This window comes from Anas acuta, chromosome 18 (genome assembly GCF_963932015.1).
Source record: "Anas acuta chromosome 18, bAnaAcu1.1, whole genome shotgun sequence".
Taxonomy (NCBI): domain Eukaryota; kingdom Metazoa; phylum Chordata; class Aves; order Anseriformes; family Anatidae; genus Anas; species Anas acuta.
The window spans coordinates 6,347,001-6,371,014 of NC_088996.1; the positions used below are offsets into that span (position 1 = coordinate 6,347,001).

The window sequence follows — 24,014 nt, forward strand, 5'->3', positions numbered from 1 at the left end:
CATTTCTTTTCCTTCCCCATTCTTCTGTAGCTTTCACCATTCCACCTTTGTTTCCAGAATTTTCTGTGATTTAGTTTTGACTTGACAATTACCCTGCCTGCCCCCCAAGATTGTACAACTGTTAAGAAACAGAGGTGATGAGGGGTAACAGAGAACTGAGTGCCTTTCATCTGCCCTTTTTCAACCTGTGAAAAATGCCCTGAGGCAAATCCCCCTCAGTTTTTAGGGCCACCAGAAAGCTTTGGTGGTGGCACCGTGGTGCTGAGCCTCTTGAATTATAGAATCCTAGGATCATAAGGGTTGTAAAAGCCCTCCAAGATCATCTGGTATAACCACCCTTCTGCCACCAATGTTACCCACTGAGCCATGTCCCCAAGCACCACGTCCAACCTTTCCTTGAACACCCCCAGGGACGGTGACTCCACCATCTCCCTGAACAACCCCTTCCAACGCCTGCCCTCTCTTCCTGATCAGAAATGCCTCATAGTTTCCAAGCACCACGGCCACACACCCCACTTTGCCTGTCAGCGCCATCCCCCTTACCCCCCCCCCCCATCGGGGCCGGGCCTCCCCTCAGCTGCCCGCCCTTCTCCAGGGGCGGGGCCGCGGAGCCGTCCCTGCGCCTTTCGGCCCGCGCGGCACCCCGTAGGAGGCAGCCTGCGGCTGGCGGCGCGCGGGGAGAGGAGCGGGGAGCGCGGCGGTTGCCAGGGTAACGGGGCGGGGAGGGGGGCCCGGGGCCGCCCGCGGGCTGTGAGGGGCGGCGGGGCCGGGCCCGGCCTCGGCCGTGAGGGGCGGTGGCGGCGCCTGAGGGGAGCGGGGAGCGGAGCGGTCGGAGCGACTTCAGGCCGGGGCAGGCGTAACGCGGCCGCTGCCCCCTCAGGTGCCGCCGCCATGGCTCTGGGCGAGGCGGACGCGTTGGGCCCCGAGGCGGAGGAGAGCAGGGCCCAGGAGCTGGATGTGATCGCCCGCGGGAGCGCCCTGGAGAGCTTCACGGAGAGCCAGGAGGTGCGGGGGCTCGTCGGGGGCCTGGCGGCCGTGTGCGGGGACCGGGCGGCTCGGGAAACGGCCGTGGAGAAGTTCATAGGTGAGCACGGCGACCGGGGGCTGCGCGCTGTCGTGGCCTTTGAAGGAGGGGTCTTACCAAAAAAAAAAAAGGACTAAAACGTTGATTTTGGTGTAATTATAATACTGGAACTTCTTTCAACAGGTACCTTGGGTTCATTTTTACCTCATGGTTTTCCAGATGCATGCATGTCCTGCTCGCACACACCAGTTAGAAGCTGAGCCTTGTATTTAAGAGATCTCAGGAGCCCTGTGTAGCCTTCTGCCTCCTGTTCAAATGCAGAAAATAATTTAGCAAAAGATGATGGTCAAAAAATTAGCCAAATCTAATGGTCAAGATACTGTTTTATTGTCTGTTTTTGACAAAATAAAACTAGGTAGGCACGCAATAAACCTAAGAACCATAAATTTGGAAATCTGATCCTGCAGAAATTACCCTATTAAATAAACTGACAGTGATCTGTCCAAGGAGGCTAACAGTGAACATCTAACTGATCAGAGAGAAGTAGCAGGAATGTATTTGTGTTGATTGTTCAGTGTCACAGGTGAGATGGCAGAATTTGATGGCATAGGAAAACACATACTGAAAAGCCTTAGCTGCTGAAAAGCCATCTCTCCTGCAGCTGATCATCCTGCTGTTCCTCTTTCACATTGTATGCACTGCCTTGGTTTATTTAGACTGTGTTTATGGTCCTCCTGCACGCATTTCCACTCTATCACATAAAATTTTAGGAGAAAAATGGTATTGCTACCTACTGAAACACTGACTTTTGCACTTGGGAACGTGTCATTTGAAGGTAGGGGGATGTAGCTGTATAACAGGTATCAGTATCAGAAGTATCACTGTTCACTAAATACAGGGTTAACATGTACTTTAATGTTAACAGTACTGATATGCACCGTACATGTTGCTCAAAACTTGTTTCCAACATTTTGTGTCGTAGGGAATCGTTTGACCTTTAATAGGCAAAAAATGTCCCAAATATGGTAACAGACTAAATGAGTGGGTTATAAAATTGGAGGTAAGGAAACATCTTAATCTATGCGCAGATAATGCAGTAATAATCAGTTACTGAACATTTTAATGCAGGTCTCTGAAACACTTACAAGAGCATGTGATGTTTTTTTATGAACTGTTAATAGCAGAAGTCTGGATTAGGTAGTTCAATCTGCAATAAGTTTTGCAGGAAAACATAGGAAGATCTTTCCTTGAAATAATAGCACTAGAATCACATTTTTGTGGTTCATCCTTTTCACTGTTTTGATCTGGTGGTTTATTTTAGATTACCAGACTCTGATCTGGGAAAACAATTTGACAGGATAATGAATTGTAGTTAAATTCCACTTCTGCTTTTGAGCGTTGATGGAATTTCTTGTACTCTCTAATTCTGTTATTTGTACACAGCTTAAGATATTGTTAATTACAGCAGGGAAAGTAGCAATAATTAGGAGTGCAGGCTTCCTTCTTGATTTAGACAGCACTATGGAATCCCAACACAACTGTAGAAGTTAGTGTAAGGAGAGTGTTGGACTGGCTGCGTCATGAAAGTGGTTGTGCAGTGTCATCCAGTGGTCAGCGATATACCCTGCTGGCGAAGTTGTGTTTCATCTTCAGAGTTTGATGTGATGAGGAGAAAGGGATAGAGAGAAAAATCGTTAGAGAGGAACAAATACAGGAAAATGAAAGATTAAGAGGATATTTTAGTTTTCTAAGTAAATGCTATTTCCTGAGCAAATATCTAAAATGACCTAGGCAATCACCAGGCAATATTGGATGATTTAATAATCTCTTTCTGAAGCGTAGCTTTCATTTCTGTGGCTGCGTGGCATTGATTCTAGGTATAAATGGAAATGCTTTTATTTGTAAAATCGGTGGCAAGTTGTTCTTAGTATTTACAATATTCAATTTCAATTATCTTTTCTCATGTCCGTTCCCAAAAGGAAGATAACGTATTACTGGCAGCAGGATAAAATAATGTGGAAACTTGAAGAGCATGGGATTTAGGGGTAGTAATAGCTACAGTTTGTGTTTGTCCAGGTAAAATTTTGTCAAGACATTTTTGTTCTTTGCTGTATAATTTCCTTTGTGCTATTTCAAAATAAAAAAGCCTAGTTCTGAGAGCTGTGAAGAACACCTTTCAATGCACAGTACTATTATGTAATTTTCTGCTATGGTCAGGAAGCTCAAAACAGAGAGAGAAGAATTTTCTTATGTCCTGTTTCAGTGGTAGAACTATATCCTTAACAATGTTCCAAGCATGGGACGGAAGATAGCCTTGTGATGAAACCCTTTGTGTCCAGGTAGAATTTCCCTATGACTGTATTAGCTTAGGGTTGGAAGAGTATCATACTACTACACTTTGTGATGGTAAGGTATCTTTGTGTGGGTGTTTTAAAAAGAATCAGAAACTTGACATGCTAACAAATAGAATAGTGTGTAGAAGTAAGTGGGATGTAGAATGTTAATGGAGGAGATGTGAACAGCAAGCATAGATGGGTAAAGCAGCATTCAGGTTGCTGACTGGGTTGGAGTGCGGTGTAAGGCTGGTTTGTCTGCAGCAGCTACGGGCTGTTCTGGTTTAATGTCCTCTGTCTGCAGAGTGCCATCAGAAGCTGGTAAGTTGTTGGCAAAGGAGAACCACAAAGAGCTCTGCAGTGAGGGGTAACAGCAGACTGAGTGCTGCTGGCATGTTTGATTTAATGGTGACATTTGTCCACAGTAATTTGAGAGATTCCTGGAAGAGAGTTTTTCATGAATTTTAGGTAAATGATGGCATGAAAGACAGCCTCTAGTTTTACAATAACTGCTGTTGTCTTCTTGCTTCTTGACCTCACTTAAAGGTGTGGCAGTAGTTAGCTCAAGGATACTGAAATTTTAAACTAAAACTGTCTAGAATCAAGGGTGTATCTCACAATTGATGGTTATAAGGGCCTTTCATTTGAGTAGTTGGTCACAGATGCCTTTTCCTTTTCAGTTATAATGGACAAGTACCAGGAGCAGCCTCACTTGTTGGATCGCCACTTAGGTAGGAATATCATCTTGTATATAATACTTTTTCGTGTATATACTTGAAACTCTCTTAAACTAGAAAGTTTATATTTGCATTACATGATTGTTGTGGTTGATAGCAGATATATGACGATCATCTCCCTTTCTATTATTAGAAGTATGAGAAATTGTAAGCTAACTGTTTTGTTCCCACTTTCTTTTCTCTCCTTTCATTAGAATGGATGATGAATTTGTTGCTGGATATAGTACGGGACAGTGCATCTCCTTCCGAGCTATTTCATCTGGCTTTTAAATTTCTTTACATCATTACAAAGGTACAAAAACCCCAAAAATGTAACATTCTATAACTGAAAGTATGCAGGTTTCCAATATTTAAATTGCAGTGTGAAAGATGAGTTTTTTTTTTCTCATCATTTTCATGATACCTCATGCTATTCAATGATCCAGAGTAGAAAAAGCAAGGTCAGAATGCAAAAAAAACCAAAAACAAAACCAAAAAAAAACCAACAGATATTGAGATACTGAGTAGACAGGCTCGAGAGCTGGGCCTGTGCAAACCTCATAAGGTTCAACAAGGCCTAGCGCAAGGTCCTGCATCTGGGTTGGGGCAATGCCAAGCACAGCTGCAGGCTGGGCAGAGAATGGATCGAGAACAGCCCTGAGGAGAAGGACCTGGGGGTGTTGGTTGATGTGAGCTGGCAATGTGTGTTTGCAGCCCAGAAAGCCAGCTGTGTCCTGGGCTGCAGCAAATGCAGCATGGGCAGCAGGGTGAGGGACGGTATTGTGCCCCTTTGCTCTCATCAGACCCCACCTGGAGCCCTGTGTTCAGCTCTGGGGTTCCCAGCACAAGAAGGACACAGAAGTATTAAAATTAGTCCAGAGGAGGGCCACAATGATGAGCAAGGGGCTGGAGCACCTCTCCTATGAAGACAGGCTGAGAAAGTTGGGGTTGTTCAGCCTGAAGAAGAGAAGGCTCCGGGGAGACCTCACAGTGGCCTTCCAGGGGGAGTAGATTTAAACTAAAAGAGGAGAGATTTAGATTAGATAAAAGGAGGAAATTCTTTACTCAGAGGGTGATGAGGCCCTGGAACAGGTTGCCCAGAACAGCTGTGCCTGCCCCATCCCTGGAAGTGTTCAAGGCCAGGCTGAATGGGGCTTTGGGCAACCTGGCCTGGTGGGAGGTGTCCATGGTCTCGATAGGGGGTTTGGAATTAGATGAGCTTTAAGGTTCCTTCCACCCCAAATGATTCTATGATATATTAACTCCTCAAAGGGTCTGTTCTTTTTCCTCAATACTTGATGTTGATAGATGGCTTACTAAATTTTGAAACTTCATGTTACAGGTGAGAGGATACAAACTTTTCCTCCGATTGTTTCCTCATGAGGTTGGTGATTTACAGCCTGTTTTGGATATGCTTATGGACCAGAATCCAAAAGACTGCGAGGTGAGAACCTGCTGTACTTCCTGTTTAATTTTTATGTCTCCTAGAGAAGAAGCTGAAGAACAATGTAGAAAATAGTCCTGTAAAAAATAGCATGTAAAGCTGCAATATAACCTGCTCAGTGTTAATTGAACAGCTAGAATTAATGTGAAAGTCACACACTTCATTACATACCCTCCTGATTTAAAGATTTCTTTAGCTGGGAGCAAGAATTTTGATGAAAACAGTATTTAAGCAAATAATTTTTAAGCATGGATTGAGATACTGTAGTTCATATTGTTTTATTTTATTGAATGAAGAAAGAAAGGATTCCAAATTTTTTTTTAACATAGATTAATTTTAAGAGAGATCATCATCTATTAAAGGTAACAAAAATCATGGATATGAAGACTAATTCTGCTCAAAATTCAAATAATTTTTAATAAATTTCTTGCAGCAACATTTCTGTTGGTGTTGATATAGTTGTACAGCTTTTATTTTTTAAAGACCAACTGCCATAAAACTAAGGTAATCATTTTTTTGTACAACTTTTCAAAGCTTAAGTATTTTGCAGGTAAAGGACTTGATTTATGAAATATCTATTTTTATTCTGAAACCATACCATAGAAGCTCTTTAGAAGTTGCTTCTTGTCTGTCTCTCAGAACACCTAGATTTTTTTCAATAAGCCCATGAAAGGAATACATAAATTAGGAAGGACATATTTCTCTCTTGGTCCTTTTCTGTTGTTGCACTTTGTCTAAGAACATACATTTTCTTTCTCTCCTTTTCCTTTCTATATGGAGAGTCACTTTCCTTACTAATTTAGAGTGGTTTTTTATTTGTTTGCATTTATTTTTTTTTCTGCTTGACTGGACTGGAGGCACAAATGGGCTGAGGGAAGGAGAAAACAGAAAAATAGGAAAATGCAGTTTTTCTTTGGAAAAGAATGAACTGTCTCTAAACTTCAGATTCAGGGGAAAGGGTCCATTCACTTGACTACAATTTTCCCATTTGAGGTGTCTTGTAGTTCTTTCTCCTTTGGTGTTTCAGAACATTGAGGTTCAAAGTTTTCATCTTCTTAGTGTAGAAGTACTTTAGAGGAGATAGTTTTGTTCTCCAGGCACCTTGTTAGAACACAGTTCAGAAAACAGAGTGTATATTTTGTTTGACTCTTCTTTTCCAGACTTGGGAAACTCGTTACATGCTTTTATTATGGCTCTCCATGATATGCTTGATTCCTTTTGATCTGGCCCGGTTTGATGGAAATACTGTTTCTGAAGAAGGGCATGCTCGCATGCCAACAATGGATCGCATACTTAAAGTAGCAAAAGTAAGTATAATATGTCGTGTAATATCCGCAAACCTATAACACTTTTCTTAGGCTTAATATTTCAATATTAATAATATTAATGTATTCAATATATAGTAAATTCTGATCTTTTCAAAACGTTATTTAATCCTGTGTTTTCTTTGTCTACTCTGTAAAGAATTTCTCCATAGTTGAAGAATCTTTAGTATGTTATTTAATTCCTTAGTGTCTGGTTAGACAGTTTATTACTTCAGGGAAAAAAAATCATCAAATTTTATGATGATCTGCTATGAGTGTATGCCTTTGACTGTGGTAAGAGCTTTTAGAGTTTAAAGATACTAGCTAGATTTTCTGAAAGTCAACTTTACATATTTATATAGGAATTTAGTGTTTGTCAGGATGAGTAACGAAGCTATGACTGTGGAAAGAGTTCTCAACAAAGATAATGAAATTTCACTTTGTGTAAACTTAAAGTGGCTAACGCGTCATCCCTTTAAGATAAAACATAATCATCCCCCTTCCCACAAATAACCGAACAGCTTATCCTTACCCTTTTGACACTTGCAGCCCTTAAGTGGTTTAACACTTGCAGAAATGTAGTAACACAAATATGACTGTACTTTAAGGTTACAGTAAAGGTAAACTTGCTTTGAAAGACATTAAATGTGTGAGTTTGTCTCAGATACGTTTTGTTAAATGGATTATATGTTTTTTACTATCTTAAACTCAGTATAATGTAATTGTAAATATTAATGTACTCATGTACAAAGTTGTTACGTAGTTGTATTATTAAGTCTACGTGTTTGAATTCTTTTACAGTTAGTTCTGTTTTACTTCTAGTGTTACTTGGTTGTCAGTGATAAGGCTCGAGATGCAGCTGCTGTACTGGTTTCAAAGTAAGTCTCTTTTTTGCTTTTTAACAGAAAGGAAAAAGCTAGCTCCCTTTTCCCCTGTCATTTTTTAGCCTGATGTATTACTAACGACAGTGTTGGGAGCACTGGTAGTTGCCAACTATATGGGGTGTTAAACTTGCTTGAATCATGTCCAATAGCATGTTTATTGTAAACGTTTTCTTCTGTTAATCGGAAGAACAGGCATACATTACAAGTGATACGTAAAGGTCTTTACTGCTAGCAGAATGCTTTTCAAACTGGTTTCTAGGGACTGGTTTGTGCTAAAGAGCTTGAAAAAGATGAAGTTACGCTGTGTTGCTGCTCATTTTTTGCAGTATATTGCATAGAAAATAAACAAATTTGGTATTAACGTAATTGCTCGATGTCTCCTAGAAGTACTTAAGTTACATAAAACAAAATAGTAATGCTAGATTTTTTTCTTAATATCCCTCCTCTTAATTTTCTGGACCAGAGAAAGGTACTGTTTTCATAGGTTTATCGTGAAATAGTTCATCAAATGAAATAGATTTAGGATAATGGAACTTTGTAAACCATACTGTTTTACAAAGCTTAGTGTTAGATACCAAACTAATTGTAAAAGAGGTGCAGTTCTTACGATACCTTTTGTGTCAGTTCAGTAATCGGGTTTTTTATAAATTTGAAATAATGAAGTTCTCTTTCTTTCTGACCTAGTGTGTTATGAAACCAACTTAAGTTGGAAACTTAAGTTGGTTTCATACCCTTTCCCGATATATATCACATCATATGTCTTTATTCTAGTATATTCTAATGGAAGAGAACTTCAGACTGCTTAGTCTGTCACGTAGTTTTTTTTTTTTTTTAAATAAGATAAATGAAGTATTTAAGCTTGCATATGTTCTAATGTACACTAGGGGGCTCTGCCAACATAGTTTTGCGACAGGCACAGAGGCTGTGTGGGGTGAACAAGATGAAAAGATTTACTGGATGTGGGTAGCTAGTCTGAACAATAAAATCAGTTTTAGCATTTTTCTCTAGATTGAAAGAGGCACAAAATTTACAGGCTTAGTTGTATCAAAATAGTTGTTAAATATAAATTAGTAGAGCAGATTCTGTCTTTTGGGGAAATAGCTGTCAATGTATTTATTTTGAATTTATTCTGAATTTCAGTCACAGGACCCAAAATGCTTTAGAAGCTTGTATTCACTGAGTATAATGCTACAATGGTGAATCTGATGGCAAAACAGACACTTTGTGTTTTGTTTCATGCAGAAAATTCATGAAGGAGTTGGGACTAGCATATAGTTCTCTGGTGACGAATCTTGTACTTTTATGATTTATTCTGAAGAAGAAAATTCAAGTGAATGCATGCATCCTTAGAATAGTCTTTAATAAATAATCTTGTTTATTGCGTACTTACTTCCATGTGACAGACTGTGGGTTTGCCTGCTTATCTTGTTTTTTTTGCAGTCGTTTTGGAAGTGATGATTGGAAGTTGCTTTTCTAGGATTTCTACGTATCAGCATTGGTAATCTGCCTTGTCACAAGGCATGCAAATTGTGACATGCAGTGAATTATTCTTAAGGGTGCATATATGCCTGAATATGCCCTTTACCATCTTCACTTCCTAAAAAAACACAGAAAAATCCCCAAACCAACCAAATGTGGTTGGCTTTTTTAAGGTATATTCTGTATTTGCAAGCCTTCTCAAGCAGGGATAGTGAATTTAAAATATTCTGTCATCGCTTGAGATTATTTGAATTTACATGCCAAGGTATCTAAAAATAAATGACTACTGGAAGCATCTGTATAGTAACGGTACTGATTCCTGCATTACATTCAGAAAAACTTTAAACAGGCAGTGCTTAACCCTGGATTTCAGAAGGATTTCTTAAGTTCCTTTCATCCTGATGCAGAATACTATGCAGGCGTGTTGTTAGCAGTTATATACTTCTTTGCACATCCATTTTATTGGCTGAATTAATTTTTATTAAAAGCATATGCTCATAACAAATAAGGTGATAGAATACATTAAGGAATATTAAGAATATATTCCGGTGCTAGCTGGATCAAGGTGTGTAAGAGTAATGGAAGCAAAATTACTATTTAGTGTAGCTGTAATTAGTTTACTATGAAAACACCATTTTAAAAATAGACTAATGATTAAAATATTTCATAAGGAATTAGGAGACCTGAGTTCAATGCCTTTTGGCCTTGGTGTACTTGAATTCACTGCTTTCACATCCAAAAGCAGTTCTGTAATGAGCAGGGCATAGATATTCTGAGGTAACTGTTTCATCTTGTTGAAGTTAGACTGTTAGGGAGGCAGGAATGCAAGAGTCCTAGGGAGATAAAATAGAGAAGTTTAACTCCGTAACCTGCTGAATAGGAAACTTCTTACAGGGAGACAGAGGAGTGGAAGGGGAAGCCTGGGCTCTTGTTCCTGCATGAAGGAGCATGCATTTCAGGTAAAATTCAGAAACATCAGGATCCAAAACTTTGCATTTTTCAAAGTCTTTCCCTTTTCTTACGGCAGAGAAGCTGGGGTTTGTTCCAAGAGCTTTCTGTCTGCTCAGTGACCTGGCTGCAGTAGGAGGAGATGAGGCTTATCTTTGTCTTGCTTCTAGTCTGGAGGTTAGGGCACTCCTTAGAGTAATTAAGATTTAAACTCCTTTGGGCTGAGAAAGGGTCTAGGAACCAGTTCATCTACTTTACAGGTTACTTCTATTACCTACGCTATTGCGGAGAAGGAATTGTCCTTGGTGCTCTATTATAAAACAAAAAACAACCCCTCTCAACTAACTCCTCCTCTAAATCCTCATTGTTTTTTTGCTGAACACAATAGATCCAGCCTTTGAAGGCAATTCAAGTGATCACATCTGTTCATTGTTTCCTGTGTTCTCTGTATTTAATATTCCCCGTTAGTTGGCTCTTGATGCAGTTCCCCATTGAATTTGCAGGTGTATGAAGTAGCCAGATGAAAGCTCTGTACACATTCTATTTTAAGCACTATGAGTTCTACAGTCAGGGCTATCCCATGTACTTTTCCTCTGATTGCACCAAGGAGAAAGTTTCTTAATTAGTCTCAATCTCTGCGGGACTAGGAACCTAGTTTTTACAAGACTAAATGCAGTGACTGAAGTAGATGCCCTAACTGTGGCTTGGCTGGCGCTGACGATGACTGAGTTTGTAGGTTTGTAGGAAGTAGTTTAACCATGATAAACCTCTTCGGTCCTCTGTTAGAATGGTAAAAATGCATCTCTTGACCCATCCAGTATGTTAAATATTAGGTGTTTAACCTTAACAAATACCTGAACAAACAAATACAGTGCTGATGATTACTCCTACGGGCCTGGAACAGGATCTGGCTGATAACAAGTGCTGTATGGACCCATTGCTGAGTTACGCTGTCTTCTAGCTGTTCTTGGTGAGAATAGTAGAGAATCTTTGTATTAATTTCAGTTTTCATTCATTTCAGTTTTTACTAATTGTAATGGAAATTATTTTTATGTTGTAACTGTAGAAAGTTGTTTGTTTTTGCAATTAAGCTGGGAAATCTTTAGAATTCTAGCTTACAGGTTGGTATGTTTATAGGTGAAAATTTTGTCAGAGCCTTGCTCAGAAACGGAAGGACTAAACTTAGGAAGATTTGTAGTGTTCTCTCCTCTGCAATTTAAGAAAATCCTCATTGAAGAATTGTCTTCATGAATTGCAACTGGTTTGGGTAGCAGGAAAAAAATTAATTTATTTGACAGTTGTGAAGATAGTAACTGCAGTGTTTTGTTTTTGTTCTTGTTTTCTGTGACAGATTTATTGTTCGCCCTGATGTCAGGCAAAAAAGGATGGCAGACTTTCTGGACTGGACTCTTTCAATGTTATCTAAATCCTCCTTTCAGACTATGGAGGGGACTGTTGTTATGAATGGCATGCTGCAGGCTCTGGTAAATACCATTTTTCTTCTCAAAGATAGATGATTATATATATATATATTTTCCAATGTAATACTGTTGTGGTAGACCTTTAATAGAAAATGTACAGAGAAATTCATGCTGATTAAAAATGGTAAGATAATATAAAGCCAGAATTTCTTGCACAATAGTTTTGAAGGTACAACTTCACATATATGTCTTTTTTCTCCAAGTAGTGTTTTCATCAACAAATGAAAGGGAAGTTGCCAGTACAGATATTGATAAATAACTCTCAAAAATGTATCTGATTGTATGTTGGTAGTCATTTCATAACTCAAATTTTGTTTGGCTTTGTACCAAACCTGTGAAAAAAAAATGAAGTAATTGGAACTGTACAAAATGAAGAAGTCGGGCTTTTGATGTAGCAGTGGCCCCTCCCAGGATTCATGAAAGTTTTAGTCATTCTGATAAATTTTTTCTGATAATTTTAAATTTTTGTTCTCAAGAGTTTTAATAAGACATAATAAACTTACTAGACTGTGTAGTTGAGTAGGCTGAAAAAAATACACTTCCTTTATTTGCTTGTTAATCAGAAGAAGTTCATCATTTAATGTTCTTTATAAGAGTGAAATCCTCAGTTCGGGTTTTAAAAGTAATACCTATATAGTTGTACAATCATAGGACAGTCCAGGTAGGGGAAGAAAACTTGAATACCTGAACTAGTGCTATATGATAACACTCCTCTTGTGCATTGTAAGAATATTTTTCTGTAACAGCTTTCCTGCAGTTTTATACTGTTAAAGTATTTGTGTATTTTGAATTGCTTGAATTAACAGTTCTGGTATCTGTTCCAATTGTGATGTCCAAACATATTTGCCTGGAGTAGGGGAATGTGTGTGTGGAGTTGTTTCTTCTTTGCTTTGTTTTTGTTGTTAACAAAGTTGAGATAGCACACACGAAGTCAGAGGGCATGCACATGGGTAGCCTTTGTCCAGGTTTAAGGATTTGCTGGCATTTGTATGAGTTTCTATAATTTGCATAAATTTGCAGCTCTTTTTAAATAATTGCTCTGAGGACTTGTATGCAGTACATTACTAAACATCAAAGCAAAGTTCTGGAACAAGTGTGTGTGTGTGCTGGTGTTTTTTTTATATATAGATTTTATTTTTTTTCCTGTAGCAGCTCTTCCAAATCAGAAGATAGGAGAAATGATCTATATTTAGAATGACTTAGGACTTGCTGCTTAAGCAAGAGGAAGCATTATTTGTATGCATTGCAGTCTGTTTCAAAAGACAGAGTGATGTTTCATCATTTTATTGTCAGATCTGGAAAGGGAGACTGTTTGCCATTCTAGGTGCATGATGAGACCTGTAGGATGTATAATACATTAGTGTTTTGTCATAATTCTTTTGACTTTGGCTTTGGCTCTATCCACCTGTTCATTAGTGCATACTAAGCGAAACAGGTGAATACTTAACAAGTCGAATCGAAACTAGAATGTGATACAATATACCTGGAAGCAGAAGCCTGCCTTCTTGCATTTGTATGATTTTTTTTTCCTCCTATACATCGTGGAATGGGAGAAAATATTTATCAAGCCAGTTTAGTTGGTATCCTACAGCTCTTGTTCTAGTTGGTAGCCATGAACAAACTGATTTTTAAAGCCTTTTTCTTGCATTTAGCTTTGAAATTTTAATTTCAGTTACTGCAATTTAAGCACAAATTGTATCATTAGGAAATAAAGGTTTTCAGAAAGATACATATGTAGGTATATGTATGGAGACATGCTTAAGTGGAATAGGAAATATTTATTTTGAGCGTTTAATATAACACTTAGAACAATAGCATGTAGTTAAACCAAAAATATTACCTGAAAGTAGAAGCAGTATTCAAAAGAAGTAAACCTGTTCCTTTAAACATTCAAGATTTTAGCAGTCTCTACAGAAACAAAACAGTAATTGCTAACTGCGTAAAGCAACATGCATCCTCAGGAGAGACAACTAAAACTTGGCTCGGCAAGCTTCAGAAGTCTTTGCCCTTGAATTCCTCCAGCAACTTGTTACTTTAAGAGTCAAACTGCAGTTACCTGGTATTTGTGTCTGAACAAGCAGGAGAAAAAAGACAAATTTTCAGTTCCCAGCCAGTACAGCAAGGCAGGTTTCGGGGAGGTAATGCTGCTTGGCCACAGTGGGTGAAATAAGTCTCCCCCCACCACCTAGGATCAGTTTGGAGCTTCCCCTAACAGCATGGATTTCAGTGGGATTATGATATTAGGCTGTTTATGGTCTGCATTGCTGTGAGATTGGCATGGCAAAAGTGTTTCCAAGTGACATTAAGCCCTTGCATTTCAATGAACTGAAACTGCAACTTAGGTACGCAGTGAGTAGTTCTGTGCTGCTGCACTTTGATCTGCCTCTTCGTGGCCTTAAGTCTCGGTGATTAGGTATGCTACTGTTTAATCTAACTCAGCATTATGTGTAGAACAAGTACTACTGTTTCGTGATTCCTGTTGAAACACGCAGCCTGCATTACACATTTTAATTCCACTGATGCTTTTTTCTTTTTTTCTTTACACCTGTCGTCAGTAATATATCATTTCACAACAGGTGTGCACTAGCAGGAATCTTTGCTTGCTATGTTTCAGATTCAGTTTTTAAAACTGCTTGAAGTGCTTTCTTCTGTTGAAACTAAAATCTCAGTGTCGAACTAAATTCATTTTTGTGTTTGGACACTATGTACGTGTAGGTAATGTGAAGGATTATAAATGTTGGATTAACATGAAATTGCTACTTTTTTATAACAATTGTTTACTTGAAGGAAACATCTAACCTGTTTCAAGAATCTGCATTTTAAATTCTCTTGGTCTGGAGGTTTGCTTTTAAACCTGCCATTATATCAAACAGCTTTTTAGTTATTGCTGCAGGGTGTAGCACTCCCAGTTCTTGCGTGACAGAGATGTCATCATGTTGAGGTAGCCTTGGGCATTGAAACTTATTAAACCTTATTTGTTTTATAAGTGATTCAGTATACAAGTGTGAGTAATAATTAAAAAAAATAAAACGCCCTACACGGTGATCTGATGAAACTCGAGAGTCTTAAGAACAGGGCATTTCCCTGAGCTGTCTCTAATGCAAAGGTTATTTAGCAATAGCTGCATGCTTATGTAAATTTTGCTCCAGGGAAGAAAGAACTCTCCAACTCTATTCTTTCAGACCCAGAGGCACAAAAATAGAATATTTCCAAATAGAATGTTTCCCAAGTCTCTATTTTTTTGGCATTCTTAAAGAATTAGTGATGCTAGGATTGTCCATTGGCGTTATTTTTTAAAAAGATGGTATTGTTTGATGGTTTGGTGGTAAAGGTGCCCAAAAAGCAAAGCTGATACAAGGAGAAAAAAAAAAATCCTTTCTTATGGAAGGGCACTGACCTCTTTACCTCTTTCTGGTAATACTGCATCTCTTCTCTTTTTGAAGAGTACAGAGTATTCCAACATGGCCTTTTCTGATACCTCTGTGTTGTTTTGTTTTTTTTTTGTCACCAGAAGTACTGAGGTTAGTTCAAGCTTCAGAGTTTCTGTTAGCATTAGATTGATTTTATTCTTCCTTTTAGAATATAGTGTTGTCTAAAGCATTATATATAGTATTTTAAGTATTCAGAATCTATTTTGGCAGTCTTGTTAAGATGGAAGTCCTGATCTATTAGTCTAAATTTTTCAGGCTTTCAATCGATAAATAACTAAGATGATACAAGAACTTAACTCCTTCTGCCAACTATTTAACTGTGCTGTGTATCAAAGCTTGTCAGAGTAATTACCATGATCAATACCCTGACACACACTATTTCTAGTTGTATTGAAGCTGTATAAAGAACAAGGGCTTTAACTCAACTCTTTCACCATTTGTTGCACTTGCAGTGCGTTCCATACTCTCTACTTTCAAGCAAATTTATTATTCTGACAGCACGTCCTCCCTCACCTTGTTTACCTCCCCACGTCTAGCCTGGAGGCAGGAATGAGTGATAGCTTTCCCTCGACCTGGATGCTGTGCCACTACTAGGGGGTGCTCCAGAGTAATGAAAGATACCATTTTCTTCTCTTCCCGCAGAGGCTGAAATTATCCTCCCAGTCCTTGCCTTGTTGGTTACAACCAGAGGGTAGGTTCAGACCTGCGACTCCTGCTCGGCAGGAAGGTAGACTTGCTGCCAAGCAGTCAGGCCACCCTTAATGGTGATTTGTATAGCTTGGGGAACATGTCCCGGAGATGATCCTGATTGATATATCTCACAGAGGTCGGGCCTAAAGTGGGTTATGTAGACAATTGGAAGGTGTGGTGTATTTCTTCTATGATTACTAAGAAACTGGGTTTTGTTTTCCTTGCACCATGCTATTTCTAAAGCAAAACCAGACTTGACAGTCGTCATTGCTTGCACACCACTGATTTTCTCTAATTTGTAGGTGGCTTAATTATTTATAAGAGAGGGAGTCACATACTTTTCAACAGTTCAACAGGTTGGGTGAGTTGGTGTATGCTCTGTGTCCTCATTAAAGTGGAGGGACCAGGGTGTAACTCCGATTGCCTGGATACTCCAACAGACAGGCTCCTTACTTTCAGTATTATTACTTGCTGACACTAAAATGTCTATATGGGTGGCAAACCAAGCTTATTAATTATTTTGTTTGTATCAGATTTTTCTGAAACGGTGTGCCTCGGATGTTTTTCTTCCTTCAAGGCAGGAAGTTTAAACTAAATACTGTAATGCTGATTTGTCCTTTTTTCCTTATTTATTTTTTTATTTGTTTGCTTGCAGTGGTGCACCGTGCACTTTGCTTTTTAGTATAACCCCTGTATGTATGCTCTAGTGTTGCAGGATTTTTCTAAGACAGTAAGTTTGCTTTATATGCATGTTAGTAACATAAAACAAAAATAGAAAAATACACACATCTTTTATTTTAGAGGCCGATAGAGCAGGTAAAGTGCTCTTTTATTTCCCCAGAGGAGTTATCAATGAAGCTTGAACGTTTGACAAATTTCGGGCTTGTGAATGTTTTTACATGCTTTGATTCATGAAGAAGTCATGAAAACATCATCTTAATATTAAAAAAAAAAAAAAAAAAAAAAAAAAAAAGGTTGGGGGTGGAAGCTGAAGCTGGATTCCCAGCTTTGTTGACCATACAAAGAGTAGTACTCAGCTGTATGGTTATTGCCTACTTTTATAAGAATTGTTTTCTGCTTAAAAAAATATTAGATTTTCTTTGAGAGAAAGAAAATGCTTAACGTGTCACTTGCTGAAACACCAATCATCTGGTAGAAGGTTATGTTCCACCTGCAGTGTACATCAGTTGGTGCAAACAAAACTTTTTCCATTTCACATGTACCTCTTTTTCAGCTTTATTTATTCCAAAATCAATAAATAACATTTTATTTATCAAAAACCATGTAAATATTAAGTCCCCATTTTTAAAGTTTGTTTATTAACTTGTAACACACTAGCTACAGTGTTATTTGGTTAATTTGTACTTCCATAAAAACTTGCATCAATGAAATAAAACCCCTTACTTCATATTCGAGAGTAAGGGAGAACATTGAATCAGGTACTAAACTTGTCGAAGATGGGAATAAACTACTATGATTTGTATAGCTGAAAATTTCCTATATTAGAATCTGCATATTTTTCATACTTTATAAGGAAAAAGGTTCATATGGTATGTACAGAGTGTATATTCTTAATGGAAGTTAACATTATTTGTAACTTTAATTCTCAAGTTAAACAGTGCTTTTCCCTGAGATTTTCTTATGTAGACCTGTCTAAAACTTGTCAGGGTTCTTGTGATGGGCTAAACTCTTGCTACTGAATGATTGAAGAGAGGTTTAGTTTCAAGGTGTGGAACCTGATTTGTTTTCTGAAAAAAATAAATAACCGAGCTATCTTGTAGTGTAAATCTCAGTTGAATTACAGCTGTTGCTATAATGATTTTAACATCTGAAAGTACATTATAAAGTTTTGGTGTATTTGTGAGTAGATATTCCATGTTGAAAATCAAATATGAAAATAGTTTGTTATTTAAGTATGTAATGAAACTGTTATAGGAAAACAACATGTGTTTCGCTTGTCCAGTAAATTCTCTAGAGAAACATGTGAAATTTGTTGAGTTTGCTGTTCTAAATTGACTTGTAAGTGAGGCTGGTTTCTTAGTTGTCTTGAGAAAAAACATTAAAAATAAGTCTTCTACAATAAGTGAAGAGTTTTCTTATTTCCTGCTTTTCTGTTGGTTAATTTCTTCCCTCTTCTCGCTTTGAGGCGATACACCTTCTGGTTATGTTTTTCTCAAGGAGTCAGAACTGAATTCAAAGTTGGCCTTGAGGATGTGAAAACTCTGGAAGAAACTTGCAGAAAGGTGTTAGAATTAAGGAGCTACATAAGAGTGAAAATGCGAGCATGTTCTGAGGCTACTATTCCATCTTTGCAGGAACTCCATGACAGTTTGCTGTGAAGTGTGGGGCTAGAGCTCCAAATGCACTTGCCCAGGAGCATTCCCAAGGCTATATTACAAAGCTTTTTCTTTCCATTATCAGTACTTTAGGAGTTACACTATATTTTGATGGAATATGCTTTAACATAGTCTTAATAAATTTGAGGCAGTCCATGCACACCTTAAAAACAGTATTTGCTCTTACCTGGGCTTGTGTGCAGAGAGAAGTACTTCTGAAGATGAGGTGCTGCAGAAATGCTGCAGTGTCTACTGGCATCCATTGCCACCTGTCAAACCTTGGGAAGAAGCCATCTGTTCTAAACACAGGCACAAAGATACGAACAAATGAGCTTATGCACACTTCTGCAGAGAGAGAAAAATCAGGCCAATTTTTAGGTTTGTTAACAATACTCTAGATTTATAGATTTGCTAGAGAACCTATAATGGTTCTGTAGCATTTCTGTTTTGCAAGTGTACTTTTTATAGGATGCCTTACAATTGCCTGGTTACTTCAGGAAAACATTAAAAATCTCAAATAATTCAAGATACATTGTTAAATTCCACTATGTAGCTTGTAGTAAAGCTGATCAGAAGTGCTAATTTAGGATTCTAAAATGTAATTTAGTTACAAAACAAAACAGAATGGGTACATAGCCTAAAGGTGTTTTTATTGCTTTTGTTGCTCTTAACCACACCTGCAGTACAGGAGGCATGTGTATTTGGTATGTGTGAGAAAGTACATATTTTTAAGGTAAGTCTGTTCTTGTTTAACTCCTAGGCATGTTTATTGACGAAGGTTTTTCTTCTGGTGAATGGCAAAGTTCAAGGAAAACCAAGTGGCTGAACACAGTAGTTTTGATACATATGAAGTGGACTGGGGAAACTTTAAATGTGTAACATGTTTTTGTCTGCTAGTAATAGTGCTTTTTTCTCCCTGTACAGCTGAGGCTAAATCTTACTGTGATTTTTAACCATATGTAAAATTATTTTGGGGGCTATTTGCAGGACTGAATACTTGAACTCTTCTTTAAATCCCTTGGCACAGGAATTAAAATGTGTCTGGTGGAGGTATATTTGCAGTCAGGGAATTCTGTACTTTTTAGTTTAACAGGGAGTTCTCAAAAGCTGCTGGAGAAGCAGGGTAAAACACTTGGCAGTGGAGTCTGTGCTGTGTCCTGTCTTGTCTGAGTTTGATTGCTACCAACAACCAAGCTCGCTCACGTGTGTCCACCTGTCTTGCTTCTCACAGCAACTGGCGCGTTGATGTGTTCTGTCTAAATTACGAGCAAGGCTTTGTTCAATTTGGAGAACCCTTCGATGTCATGAGGTCCCAAACAGGATGTAGAGTTCCACTTATTCATGGTCTGCAGATTCGTCTTCAGTTCTTAGAGGTTCAAAGCAGCGTGAGCTGTTAAATAATAGCTGCTGTGGTTGCACCTGCATTGAACTGGTGTGACCAAGCACTGAAGCACTGAGCTGGATGGATCAGGGAGCTGAGCTGGCTGAAGAACGGCTCCCCAACCCCCTCCTTGAGCGTGTGTTTTTGGGCCAAATCAGCTCCCTGAGCTGGCTGTCTGCATGAGTGTATGAATGGGAGGGGCAGGCTGAGCCATGGTAGCCTTGACTTGCATTGACTTACAAAGAAGTAGAGCTGCACCCCGAGACTCTTCCTCTTGGCTGTTTAAATTACTAAATAGCTTAGATTATTGCAGGAATATTAAAAAATATTTTAGATCTATATGCCTGATATATTAAGCTTTAGAATCTCTATATTCTTATATTTATTTTCCCTATTTTAATTATAGGCACAGTTATTTAAACATGGCAAAAGAGAAGACTGTTTACCTTATGGTAAGTTTGTAATATCCTGATTTTTGTTTTTAAAGCCATTTCAATTTAAAAAGGAAGAAAGGACGCACTGATAAAGAATGAATGGTTCTGTACAGAGTAAAATAAAGTTTTAAAACATGCAAAGTAAGGGAAAAAGAAGAGAAGCCAAAGTGAGGGAGGAGAAGATACAGCTGAAGAATGTTATGTTGAAAAATCTAATTTGGCAGGTGATCAGGTTCGCCATTGGGCTAAAGGGGCTGAGCACAGAACATAAGATGTGAAACATATTTTAATGAAATTCATTAGAACATATCCTGGTGTTATGCCTGTTAGTGCTGAAAATTTTACAGAAAATTTCCAAGTGTTAACATAAGCCCTGGATTTAGGAAATTCCAAGTTTAAAGAACCTGATGTATACAGGATCCAGCTGGAATCATGTGGTGGTGTTGTTGAAAAGAGGAAAAGTTTCAGTGGAAAGAGATGATAATGGATTAAATTAGGGATAGACAGGTACTTGAGAACACAGAAGTTTCTGAATATTGTATCTTTATGTTGGAAGTATGTTCTCATGGTAAAACCTGGAATTGTTCTGAACTGACTGCACAATACTGGTTTGCTTTTTATTGGTAGTGGAAAAGAGAGGTACAGAGAGATAATGGCTAATTACAGAACACAGCAAAAGAGATCATCTTTCTTGTGGAACTTAGCAAAACACCAGAAATGTGTTTTGTGCTATTCACAGGAATCAAGCAATGATGTAAACTTGCATTAGAATGCTTATAACTTGATTTAATGGAATGATTTTGTGGTTTTGACTTCAGAAGATAAACTACGTAGGTCTAGAGCAGGAAACAGTTTCATTCTCCCAGTTACTAAGTATGACATGCAGACCCTTACTTACTAAAATTATGGATGTGTCCGATAACTAGAAACATGAACAGGCTAGATAAAATATAGTATAATGCAAAATAATTTAAAAGATGCATCTGTACAGCAAAATATTGTCATAATCAAAACAAATATTTGGCTCATGTTGTTAACCCTGCTGGTAAAGTTAGATGTTTTGGCCTGTGGCATCTGGTAGTATGAGGAAAGCAAGGCACATACCAATGAATTAATAAATTTACCCCAGAAAAGACAGAATGCTCACAGCTAAGAAGCAAATATTCAGACAAAAAATTTGGGGGAAAATGAAATGTGAGAGGTGAAAAAAATCAGAGATTGTTAGTTATTACAGGGTTATAACAGAACTGAAGATCAAATAGAAAAAAAGAGGTGGAAGTCAAAGGACAACACAAAAGTGTCCTTTTGTATTATAGAACTGGAGTCCTTTTGTATTATAGAACTGGTGTTAAAAACGAGCACAACTCCTGAGACCATTTGCTTGGATCTGTGGATGATCCACAGTGATTCAGTAGTTGGACTTGGAAAAGGCTTATATTTATATATTCTTAATTTTTTTTTCTCTCTGTGAGTATTGATGTTTCTGCAGTCTTTTAAAGCATTAATATCTAGTTTTTTAAAAGTTGTAAAAAACAAAAATCCAGGTTGCAGGAAGATATTTAAATAATAGTCATTATTGGCTTCACCATTTTGCCTGCATGTATTATTTTACATTATTTACATTATTTCAGTATGTCAGGATAAATCATAAAGCTGTTGAAAACTTGAGTCGATTTTTAAGTCATGTGCCCTACGATTTCTCAGTCTTTGAAAGAATTGCTATATCCTTGATCTCGATATTTTAGAAAACCCAGTATGAGACTGGATTAGAAAGTTGCAGAAAGATGTAATTCTGTATCTGCAGTGCTTACAGTAAGAATGATAGGTCCTCCAGGGTCTGAGTTGTTAGTTCATATTAACTACTGATAAGTTGTAGGCTCTTTCTTTGAGTAAGTCGTTTCAGGCTGCAAATGCAAAAGGACTGTTTTATTTGTAGCATGGATGTGTTTCTTGTGAAAATTTTGAATTCTGGAGTCATTAATCCAAGACTCTCCATTAGTCTCTGTTTTTTACTTTGCTGGACAAATAACTTTGTTAGCTTTGATGTGCCCAAATGAAAGGTTTTGTTGCTGATTGTTTACACGTACACATTATTTTTCATGTCTAAGTGTTTATGGACATTCATCATCATAAAAATTTTCTGTGCAGAGGATTTAAGTTGGTGCTACCTGAAAATAAAAAATGAGGAAAATGAACAGTTTTTTAGTATGCAGAGACTGGTCACAGAGTAACTGAATTGTTTTTTCTGACTTCTGGTTCTGTTAGGCTACTGAAAGTTCTTAGACCATGAAAGATTCTTCAATATGTTTCTTCCGGTGAGAATGAGACGCATAAATGCTCCCTCATGATCTAGATTCGTTTTGATTTTCATAGTCAAAAGTAATCCTTAAAGTAATCCTACCTGTTTGGTAGGTGAAGGATATTACTCTTATTTGGCCATTGTCAAAACTATGACAAAGTAGGTAGTACAGCATTTGCATTTCAGTAACACCTTTAAAAATCTAAATCTGCTACAGATTTTTTGAGATTTTAAACATTTATTCTTTTTTTACTGAGTCTTTTTTAAAGTATTTGTCTTGACATGTTTCTTTTACAGCTGGTACTGTACTTGAGTGTCTTGATAACTGCAAGCTATCAGAAAGTAATCAGATGGTTCTTCGCAAGCTGGGGATGAAACTTGTTCAACGACTTGGACTGACATTTGTGAAACCAAAGGTAGCAAAGTGGAGGTTAGTTTAAAGCTGAAACAATGATTTATTTATTTTTTTTTTTTTTAAGGAAAGTGAATCTTTAAAAAAAAATCGCAAACACTCCAAAACCTTAAAAAGTCTTACATCCATCCATTTGATTACCAGTCTCTGCCCTCCTGCCTTCCCTCCCCGAAAAAAAAAAAAAAGAAATCCTTGTATTATTTAAGACTTGCATACGTCCTTCATTTGAACACTTCGGAGAATTAGATTTCTTATGCTGTATTTAGTTTTCTCTGTTTTTTCAATTTTGGTATAGTAAACCACTGCAATGTTGTGACAACCGAAGTCTTTTGATGTTTCATGTTGCACATTACAAAGTCTCTTCCTATATAATGCGTAACTTGGTAAAGATGGGAAGGTGGTGAACTTTGTTACTGAAGTTGATTTAATTCAATTTTGTGAGAATGAACTTAATTTTTCCATTTCATTTTTCTACCCTGATTCGATAGAAGGTTCACAGGGGAAAAGTGGTTTGTGATCCCACTTCAGTTTTGCATATTAGTCAGGTTTTGGTGTCTGGTTTTACTTATTGCCAGAGGGCAACCTCTTTTTTAGATTTCTCGCACTGATATTTTTAAAATTGCAGGCTCCATTGGTGACTATTTTTTATTGTATTTCTTTTACCAACTTTTGAGAATGTCCTTAGGCATAGAAAATTCTTTTTAGGTGGAGTGTACCTTGCCCAATGGCAAGAGTCACTTTAGCATGGAAAGTATATCTTTTGTAAGAATGTATCTATACCACAGGCTAAATATCTGAGTACAGCTTGTGCAGAAAGTACTGAGCTGGCTTTAACATTTAAAAACTATTTTTCATAAATTGATATATATATATATATATATATTTTTTTTTTTTTGGTAGGTTTTGGAGAGTGTTTTAGGGCATGGGAATTTTGCCTCTTATTGTCAGTAGTGGAAAGTAGGTTATATTGAAACAGGAAAGGGAGAGAGATGATGAAAGGTACAAAACAGTTTTGCACAGGAACCATTTAAATAGTCTAGCTTTTCTCAACCTAGAAAACAGACAACTGGGTCAGGAGGGAGGAAAATGGGATATTTTTCCCTTTCCTTTAAAGCAACCTCTAAATAACTGGAAAGCTGTATACTGGGAGGTGCAGTCACTTGACAAGCAGGCTTTGTAACAGTATATACCTGTTTCAGTTGGAACTTAAATCAGAAAAGATTATTAACTGTCTCTTTTTTATTTGTTTAGGTATCAGCGTGGCTGTCGGTCTCTGGCTGCCAATCTGCAAGCTAAGGGTTCGGTCACGCAGAATCAAATGATAAATGTTGCTGCTAATGAAGCTGAGGATGATGAGGCATATGACATTCCAGGAGAGATTGAAAATGTTGTAGGTGTGTTAAAACCAGACAGAAGTT

General features: G+C 37.8%; 1 protein-coding gene across 2 annotated transcripts in view; it reads left to right on the plus strand.

Moving 5' to 3' along the window:
* TBCD (tubulin folding cofactor D) overlaps positions 1 to 24,014 on the plus strand; it is a 128,944-nt gene that overhangs the window by 175 nt on the left and 104,755 nt on the right. Inside the window, exons 1-11 of one of the 2 annotated variants that reach the window (XM_068655403.1) lie at positions 581 to 709; positions 881 to 1,084; positions 4,038 to 4,088; positions 4,289 to 4,386; positions 5,416 to 5,517; positions 6,678 to 6,824; positions 7,644 to 7,699; positions 11,484 to 11,616; positions 19,858 to 19,903; positions 22,482 to 22,614; positions 23,848 to 23,990. In XM_068655403.1, coding sequence (XP_068511504.1) covers positions 892 to 1,084; positions 4,038 to 4,088; positions 4,289 to 4,386; positions 5,416 to 5,517; positions 6,678 to 6,824; positions 7,644 to 7,699; positions 11,484 to 11,616; positions 19,858 to 19,903; positions 22,482 to 22,614; positions 23,848 to 23,990 — 1,102 coding nt within the window. In that variant the 5' untranslated portion in view covers positions 581 to 709; positions 881 to 891. Of the gene's footprint in view, positions 1 to 580; positions 710 to 880; positions 1,085 to 4,037; positions 4,089 to 4,288; positions 4,387 to 5,415; positions 5,518 to 6,677; positions 6,825 to 7,643; positions 7,700 to 11,483; positions 11,617 to 19,857; positions 19,904 to 22,481; positions 22,615 to 23,847; positions 23,991 to 24,014 lie in introns of those variants that run through there. The other variant, XM_068655402.1, reaches the window with a different exon arrangement.